General features: G+C 48.7%; 1 protein-coding gene across 1 annotated transcript in view; it reads left to right on the forward strand.

The window, feature by feature from the left end:
• Nucleotides 1-9,379, forward strand: part of TMEM120B (transmembrane protein 120B) — a 22,691-nt gene that overhangs the window by 8,492 nt on the left and 4,820 nt on the right. The window contains exons 2-6 of the mRNA XM_009880343.1: nucleotides 4,015-4,133; nucleotides 5,107-5,223; nucleotides 5,996-6,055; nucleotides 6,631-6,726; nucleotides 7,777-7,866. Coding sequence (XP_009878645.1) covers nucleotides 4,015-4,133; nucleotides 5,107-5,223; nucleotides 5,996-6,055; nucleotides 6,631-6,726; nucleotides 7,777-7,866 — 482 coding nt within the window. The remainder of the gene's footprint in view (nucleotides 1-4,014; nucleotides 4,134-5,106; nucleotides 5,224-5,995; nucleotides 6,056-6,630; nucleotides 6,727-7,776; nucleotides 7,867-9,379) is intronic.

Consider the following 9,379-nt stretch of genomic DNA (forward strand, 5'->3'; position numbering starts at 1 on the left):
CGGGGTGCGCCCCCCCCGGGGGGGTCCCCTCCGCTCGCCCTTTCCCCGGGAGGGCTCGGGGCGGCCTCGGCGAGGAGCATCCCGGGGGGTGCGGGAAGGTGCTCCCCCCTCCTCGCTGCGGCCGTGCGCGTCGCCGTGCCCGCAGGCCCCGGGGGTGCGCGGCCTCCCGCAGCCCCCCCCGAAACAGCCCTGTGCCCCGGGGACCCCCGGCAGGCGCGACGGGACACCCCAGACCCGAACCACGGCCGTGCCCCGGGTGCGTCTGGTGAGGAGCCTGAAGGGATGCGGTTCCCACTGCCGGAGCCAGGGTGGAGAAGGGGGACCCCGCGTTTTCGTGCACCCCGTCGCACGGCACGAAGAGCGATGCGGGTGATGCCTGTGCCACGAGCATCGCCTGGCCCGACTTTAATTCCCTCCGGTGGGATACGATGGGTTTTCCACCTCGCAAAAGTGCGTTGAGGGACAGAAAGACCTCGGAGCAGGGGCTGAGAGCTGTTTCTGCAAAATGCTTTTACCTCCAGAAACGTTCCCTTCCCCGAATGTCATCAACGCTGCGCCTGTACACGTGCTTTAAATCTTTAAGCTAGTTTTAAAACACGACCGGCTGTTCTCGCTCTGCCTGGCTGTTAGCCTCTTTTAGGCTGTTAAACAGAACGTGCGCCACCAAAAAAAAAAAAAAAGGCGTTTTCCAGATTTAGCTCGTTGTCTTCATTAAAAGTCAGTTCAGGTTGTACGCTTGTTAACAGAAGGAAAGGTGGTGGTTGGGCGTTGGGGGGGGGATCGCCGGCTGGTGTCGTTCTGTTGATTGTGTGTTTGCAGTAAATCCTGTGTTCAGCGACCGGCTTTCTGGCAGAGCGCGCTGCTCGTGTCTGACCCAAACCTCAGCAAATTGTCAATGACTTCTCCCTGCCTCGGTTTCCCCACCTGTGAAAGGAAAGGAGAAATGCTTCTTGGTGGATCACAGCTGCTGGTGGCACAAGGTCTAATTCCCCAGGGTTGAGTATGGTAGAGGTGAAAAGTTGGGGTAACATCCATTATCTGAGAGCTTCAGGGGTCATAATCTGGAGGTGGCGTTGCAGAAGAGGGGAACGTGGCGCTGTCCGGAGGATGTGACTCTGGTCCAGCTCCATGAGATGCTTTGGAGGAAGTCTCGGTCCTTCCCAACTGGATTCAAATCAAACTGTGATGTGTTGGGATACAAATCCCAACTCTTTAATAAGAAAGTACTTCGATGTGGGTGTCCACTCGTGCTTGCCCATGCACATGGCTTTTTGGACACACTCACAGCATCTCCTGCTCTTGAGGAGCCTGGTTTTCCCAGCAGCAGCCTGACCCCCTCTGCATCTGCATCACCCCCTTCAGCGCCCTTTTTGGCTGGCCTGGCTCTCGTCTCAGGCTGGAAATGCTGGTCTTGGGCCACACAGGAGGTGCTGCTTGTGTGTGGAAGGAGCTCATGGTTGGCGTTTTCCAAGGTACTTTGGTCACCTCCCCTAAAAGGGTCTCTTGCGCAGTGCCAGTGGGGAAAAAAAATTGATGGGACGCAGATTTTATTGTGTTTTGAGAGTGGTGGGGGAAAACAATCTCTGTTTCAATGCACTCCTGCCCCATCTCATATTTTATAATTGTATTATAAGTTCTTTGTCAGGGGCTGTGTCTTCCTTTTCCCGCACAGGATGACCTTGGACTGTGGTTGTAGCTCCTGCCCCTGATGTGCCAGTGCCTGGCACGGGGCACTCAGGGCTCTGCTTGTGTTTGGGGAGCTCCGACTTGAGGGGCTTTGAAGGGGCTGATGCTGCCACGCAGCAGCACTGAGCAACCCCTCTGGGCAGCGGGGACCTGCCGTGAGATGGGGTTGGGAGACATCCAGGTTTGCAAAATGCTTCTAGCCAGCCACATCTGTGGGTTTTTATGGTTTGGGTTGCCAGGGCAGGGACTCGTCTCCGGAGCAGCAGCCTGAGAAGGAGCTTGGAGCTGCGGCGCATTGCTGTTTTGGGGCGGGAACATGGGAAAATACAAGTTGCCCTGCAACAGCTTGTTAGTTTAAACCCTGTGTATGAACATGTAAACCAGATTTTGATTAGGAAAAAGCCCTGCGAGGGCTCCCCGTGAATGTGGTTTGAGTCCTGCAAGTGAATAAGTGCTGTCCAAGAGAAGGGCTGTTGCGAGTCCAATGGAAAATAGACCTCAGGGTACCTACAGAAAGCATCGAGCAGTTGCAGCGTGGGGCTGCCGTGCTGAACTGTTACCTGCCCTTCGTCCGCGGGCAAACTGGGCAGTGCAATTTCCACTTGCAAACTGGGCAGTTGCCGCCCCGGCACTGTAAAACTTGTAAACTTGGATGCAGAGACAACTCTCAGGCCCGGGAGCTCTTCAACGCAGGGCAAAAATACTCCTCTCCCTGGGGCATGGGTCCTTTGTTTTTTCAGCACGTGTTGTTTCCTACTGGGAGAGAGAGCTGCAGGCCAGACCTGACCCTCCGGGCAGGTATTTGGCCTGTGGGTTCTATGTGTTAATGTAAAGGCAGCGCTGAGCTCCCTGCGCTGCCAGCGGGTCGCCTTTGTAAGGAGTCGCCTCTCTTGATGAATAAATAACTTCACTACTAGCAAATGTTATGTTCCTCTAAATACCAGTGTCATTTTGAAATCATTACCCCGATGTTTTTGGCTAGTGGTAGAACTTACCAGCTCTTAACTCTGCTTGTTTGTGTTTCCAATAAATACTTGAACATTTCTTTGGCAAAGAGCTTCTTACACCCTTTGAACCAGCCTTTTAAAAGACACTGTTGCATGACATCTAGAGAAGCAGAATGAGTTACTGTGCAATCCCGGGAGCCCCGAAGTCCTGCCCGTGCTAAGCAAAGCCAAACCAATCCTGAAATTATGAGAGCTGCGGTGCCTGGGCATGGTTAGTTTGGTCATTAAGGTTTTTAAATCGGATACCAGAGCTTGTTTTGCATTGCTTCTGTAAATAATGAACAGCGAACAGCCAGGTACTAATGAGGAGGAGAGCAAAGATTTGTTTTGTATGGTTTTAGCACCGTGTTTATGCTCAGGGGAAAACCGGTGGTAATTTTCTGTGGTCGTTGATGTGCCAGTAGATAAAGCAGCCGTGCAAATAGCCATTTAACCCAGGCCTTCTCTTGGCACTAACTCTACAAACTCTGTTTTCCAAGTTGTTATAAACCTTAAAATTTGCCCAGAGGGCATTGCACGGTGTCTGGTTAGCTCTTCCTGAGGTCTCCCTGCACTTGGGAGGGCGGTGAAATCATTGCAAAGGGTGGGAAAGCCAATCGCGTTTATTCCCGAGCAGAGGGAGCGATCTGAGAGCAGAGGCACCTCTCAGTGGGCTTGCAGTTGGTTAGCCGTCCTCATTATGGCCAGTCAGACACTAATTGGGGGCTTCAGAGGATCAATGAGCTGTGATTAAGAAGTTCCTCTGGAAGAACATCTGATGCTACAGGGAGGGGATGGGTAAGTTCTCGCGTAGGTTGCTTGAACATACAGGGGGTAGAGGTGGCAGCGGTGACCAGGAGGCATCTAAACCCCCAGATGTGGGTCTGTGCCTGGTTTTGTGTTTGTTTTTTTTTTTCCTCTGGCTCCTCATCTTTCTTCTCTTCCCCCTGCCCCGACTTAATCTGTCTGTGAAATCAGGGTTCCTGCTCTGCTATTTTAGCCACCCATTTAATTGGGACAGACTGGGATCAAACAGAGGGTTAGGGCTTCGTTACAGGGTGGGATGGGGAACAGGGAGCTCCTGAGTGGGAAAGCTCATTAGAAAGAGGAAACGCAACAAGTGCAGAGGATGCTCTTTGTTTTGCAGGAACTTCATTAATGTCTGTTTAAGCTGTGTTGGATCCGTGCTGGTTTGGCATCACCTCCTCCTTGGTTGTTTGCAGGGGTGCCTGTTGGCTTCCAAAAAACCAAGGTTTTGCTCGCTTCCTTCAGAGGCGAGGACCAAAAGCAATGTGTAATCTAGACGGGTTCTTCCTACCAGTCTTCTCCTCTTCTCCTGCAGGAAACGCACAAAGTTTACAGGCAGAAACTGGAGGAAGTCACCAGCTTGCAGACAGCCTGCAGTAGCTCCATACACCGGCAGAAGAAGACACTAAGGGATCTGAAGCACAGCCTGCAACGGTAACGGGAGACCTGGAGGGTGGAGGAGGCAGGGATGGGATGTTTCTCCTTCTCAAAGGGCTGAAATGTTTGGATTTTTGGCATTTTAATATGCAATCTGTGTTGCGGTGGTAAATTTGCTCTGTATTATTCTTGAGTCGCCTCCATCTATCACAGCCAGGTAAAACGTTCACAACCCCATGAGAGATGGTGTCCTGTAAATAAAGATGATCTTTGAGGGAGCCTGTGTGGGTTTGCATCCTTGCAGCGCGTGCTGTACGCTGCAGGACCATACAGCTTTTGGTCTGTGTGTTTTGCTAGGTGTGCAGAGCTTTGCTCCATAAGCCATGCTGGGAGAGCAGCATCAGTCCTTGAACCTGAAGGTGTAACTCTCTCCAGGGTGGATTTCCAGGAGGAAAGTCTCTCTGGCTGATTGCTGGGAGCCACGAGCTAAATTCCTTGTGTGCGGGTCTGAATACACCACCTCCGACACCACGGGTTGCTAACACCGCTGTGCACTGCTCTCTGTTTTACATTAATTGGTAAAACTGCAGTTTGTCAGTAAATCATCAGCTGTGTGTTGTGTTATTACATCCTGAAATATTTCATGCGGGAAGAGCTGCGGCCTCTGCAAGGGCAGTGCCTGAAACCACGCACAAAGTTCCCAAAGTGGAAGGATTGCCTGCAAAAAAGCACGATATTTTCTAAGTGCCCGGCTAGGGATGAGGTACGGGATCCTGTCATTCAGCTGAAATGAAAAGAGAAGCTGATTTATAAACCACCCAGTTGAAATAACACCGGCATAAAGCAGGCAGTGAAATAAAATCACAGTAAGCCAAATGGAGCTGCAGAAATGTAGGAGTAAAGTGCGCAGTGGCATCAGCTCACGCGGTGAGCTTTTTAACAGCGTGGATTTTGTGACAGCGCTATTTTCCTTTCAATAAAAAGGAGGTAAAAGCATGAACGGGCGGATCTTGTTTCTGTGTTGTTGCAGGTGCAAACCCAGAGCGAGTCCTGAAGAGTTTGCTCTCATTCAGGAGATCAGCACCCAGATCAAGGAGAGGCAAAATGCCTTCTTCGACATGGAAGCCTACTTGCCGAAGAAGAACGGGTACGTGCTTCATCGGGGAGGCACACGCTCCAGGAAGGGTGATTTTTTTTAAAGTGTTCACAGCGGTGTTGTTCCCGAAGGGATAATGTGCATGTTGAAGAAATACATGTAAAACTGGCTTAGTCATAAATCTCTTGCTGAGCTGCTGTGTCAGTCGTATACAGAATTCATTAGCTGGAAGTGCCTGTAAATGTACTGAGTGTAGGCAGCGGAGGTTTTCTTGTTAAAATAAAAGTAACCCTGCATTGGTGAGAGATTGTGCAATTCAGTGTTTCACACTGATGTTTTCCTGTGCTAATTTTTACAAGACTAAATCAGCACAAGAATTTTCTCTCTCTCTCTTTTTCTTTTTTTTTTTTTTAATAGTCTTTTCAACTGAATTAATATTTATACTTCGCTTCAAGTGGGGTTACTAGGACAGATTTCATTCAGTTGTCAGCCCCTCAGAAGTTCCTATCAGAAAATTTTCTTCCAGTTTCTTCCTGTTACTTTTGGTGTTGGACAGTGCACACTACATATCTTGCCCTTAGACTGTAGTGCAGAAAAGGGACCAGGAAAATAAACCTTTTTTCTAACTTCTTGGAAATGCTGACCAATCTTTTCATGCTTAAATCCTCTTCTGCAGCCTCTCTCTCCAGTTTGCCTTAATTGAAAACCTACAACAAATGTGGCTTGGGCAGACATACTGGTATTTTCAGCTCTGATCTGGGTCATCTTGCAGCATTCAAATAAAATAACTTACCTGCATCTGCTCTTGGTTTTTGTCTTCCAGCTTGTACTTGAATCTGGTGCTGGGAAATGTGAATGTAACTCTCCTGAGTAACCAAGCAAAGTGAGTGAGTGTTTCCGTGCCTGTGAATTTGGGTTTCTCTGGGGCTGTCTGTGGATATGGACTGAAGTCCAGAGACAGGAATGGGTTTCTTTTAGATCTGATAAAAGATGAGCTGTCGAGGGTGGGCAAGTTGGACCGTGACACGAGGTTTCTTGTAGCTCTCATGGATTCTGTCCATCGCTTGCTTTTAAGCCCAGCCCAGCCTGTTGCCTTAGTTGTAAGGGTTTGGGTCTTTTTTTTTTTTTTTTTCAGTGAAAAGTGGTATTGTGCCTTCTAGACATACAATGCTTCAGAAAATTGAGATTATTTTTTTTTTCTAATTTTACTGTGCCAACTGAGAAACCAGCTCTTACGGACTTAAGCCATTGTCTTGCAGTGTAACGGTTGTGCAGCGCAGACGGACCCGGCAGGCAGAACAGTGCCTTTCACTGCTGTCTGCAGGTTTTCTAAGTGTTTCAAGCAAAACCTCTGTCTCTGGGCTTGACATGTGGATTTGTATCTGGTTTGAAAAAAGTGAAACCGCACTCTGATAAAACACCCATTTGTGTCCATAAACGGCGGCTGTTCCCTTCCAGGTTCGCCTATAAGGATGAATATGAGAAGTTCAAACTTTATCTGACGATAATCTTGTTACTTGGGGCCGTCACCTGCAGGTTTATTCTCCACTACAGGTAAGCCTGCATTTTTACTTTTAATCAGGTATTTTGAACAAAAGTGTGCTGGGTTTGAACTGCCTTCTCTTCTGTTAAGGATGGTGAGATGGGCTCCGGCCATGTTTAGGCTTTGAGTAGTTGGACAGCACGACAGCTTTTACACCTCTTCTTCAACACCGGCAGGATCTGTATTTTAGCTACTTGCTTTTCCTTGTTTAACTTTTTTTGAAGTCTCTTGTAACTGAGAGAAGTCCAACCTTGTGTTTCCTGATCGATTGTTTTTCTGCCATCATGCTGTGCTTCAGCATGAGCAGTTGGTGTTGCTGGTGGGTTGTCCCAGGCAGGCACCGGCACCATGCTGCAGCTCTGGGGTTGCAAATGCAACAAGAGAGGATTTCCATGAAATGATCAGACCTGAAACGTTACCTCTAGGTCATGATAAAGTATCTGAGCACCAACGAGCTTCCAGTATTCAGTTTTGCTTAAAAAACAGAAAGTGTTGGCGCTGGGCGCTTCCACTGAGGTCTCTCTGGGTCTGGGGTGAATGCGGGATCATACCAGAGCAGTGCTGCCGAATGCAGAGGCTGCCCTGAATCCCCTTGGCTTCGGAGGTTTGCAAATGGCAAAATAAAGGCTTTTTTTTTTGCCCCCTCCCCGAGTGTTAATGCTCTTCTGCTCTTTTAGTTGATTGGATTTATATAGATCTCATGGAATCTCCTCATTGAATTAGCCTGGAAATGCCTCTCTAAATTGGATCATCTGCTGCTTCCATGGTGCTTTCTCTCCTTCAGAAGGAATTAATGTCATCTCTGCATACCTGCTTATCGGCTCAGGATCTGCAGGGTTATATCACGGGGCACTTCCCAGAGGAAAGGACTCTGAGCCCGGCGGTGCTGCCGATGCTGGAGGCTCTGCCTGTGGATTAGAGATGTTCAGGACTGAGGCTTCTTGTCCACGGCAGCTTTTTATTTGCCCAAGGGGAGAGGGGAAAAATAGGGATTTTCTTGGAATATGTCTTTATAATTTACAGGATTTTTTTTTTTAATTGTGTGTTTCTCTTTTTAACAGGGTGACAGATGAAGTGTTTAACTTTCTGTTAGTGTGGTATTACTGCACGCTGACGATACGGGAAAGCATTCTCATTAGCAATGGATCCAGGTACTGTGCCACCTGCAAAAACTATTTAAAGCATCAAATGTACTTAAAAGAAAAACAAGCCAGCCCCCTCCCCGAGTGTAATGCTCTTCTGCTCTTTTAGTTGATTGGATTTATATAGATCTCATGGAATCTCCTCATTGAATTAGCCTGGAAATGCCTCTCTAAATTGGATCATCTGCTGCTTCCATGGTGCTTTCTCTCCTTCAGAAGGAATTAATGTCATCTCTGCATACCTGCTTATCGGCTCAGGATCTGCAGGGTTATATCACGGGGCACTTCCCAGAGGAAAGGACTCTGAGCCCGGCGGTGCTGCCGATGCTGGAGGCTCTGCCTGTGGATTAGAGATGTTCAGGACTGAGGCTTCTTGTCCACGGCAGCTTTTTATTTGCCCAAGGGGAGAGGGGAAAAATAGGGATTTTCTTGGAATATGTCTTTATAATTTACAGGATTTTTTTTTTTAATTGTGTGTTTCTCTTTTTAACAGGGTGACAGATGAAGTGTTTAACTTTCTGTTAGTGTGGTATTACTGCACGCTGACGATACGGGAAAGCATTCTCATTAGCAATGGATCCAGGTACTGTGCCACCTGCAAAAACTATTTAAAGCATCAAATGTACTTAAAAGAAAAACAAGCCACAAAAGCAGATTCCGCTTTGTGCTGAAGCCCAGCAAATCCGAGATGCTGATGCCTCTCTGTGGGGTCTGTTGTCTCCATCCCCCTCCCTGGTCGCTTCCAAGGGCAGATGTGGTCACCTGAGGTTTCAGGAGGGAGGAGAAGATGCGCAGTTCCTAGAAGTCCATAAGAAATTTGTCCAAAGCGTTGGATGTTCTTGATAGCTGTGGGTTAGTTATGGATGTGGTCTGGAGTATAAGCGTGTGTGTGGTTTTGGTGAAAAGACCCACCAGAGGTACTGGCTCTACGCCCTGCAGTTAGCGTGGCTGCCCCGTGGGTCACTGCTGCATCTCCTGAAGCATCTGACTCAATTACAGTCATGTTGAGGGAAAGTTGGCAGTTAGGAGATGGTGGTATAAAGAGCTGGGAACACAAGTAAAACCCTGGGAGAAGTTAACTGAACGACAATCCTTACTCCAAGTCCTCCCCCACTAAAGCTGCCCCTTTGTGGCACCCTTAGTATCCCACGGCAGGGTGGTGAGATCCTGCTGGTGAATCGCTCCTGGAGCAGCTCTGTTAGGTCTGGGTTGAGAAGTTGCTCGAATTTGCACTTGTGTAACTTAACCTGGAGTCTGGTGTTAGATTTTTAGCAATAACCTGATGGTTGCACGTCCCCGGTTTTCATCATCCACATAGGCTGGTGAGGGGAAACGGCAGCCATCACCACGTCTCTTCCCAGGCGTGAGTCTGCATGTTGGCTTGCAGCTGGGTGAGTGGCTGCTGCAGCAGCAATGTTTGCAGCTCCCTGTTGCATTAATTAATTTGGCTTCTAAGGTGTTTCATTTGCCACCTTTTGAGCAGCTAGCATCGCGTTAGCCCAGCTTCATGCACACATTCCTG

Source organism: Charadrius vociferus, unplaced genomic scaffold, assembly GCF_000708025.1.
Source record: "Charadrius vociferus isolate BGI_N301 unplaced genomic scaffold, ASM70802v2 scaffold332, whole genome shotgun sequence".
Classification (NCBI taxonomy): Eukaryota; Metazoa; Chordata; class Aves; order Charadriiformes; family Charadriidae; genus Charadrius; species Charadrius vociferus.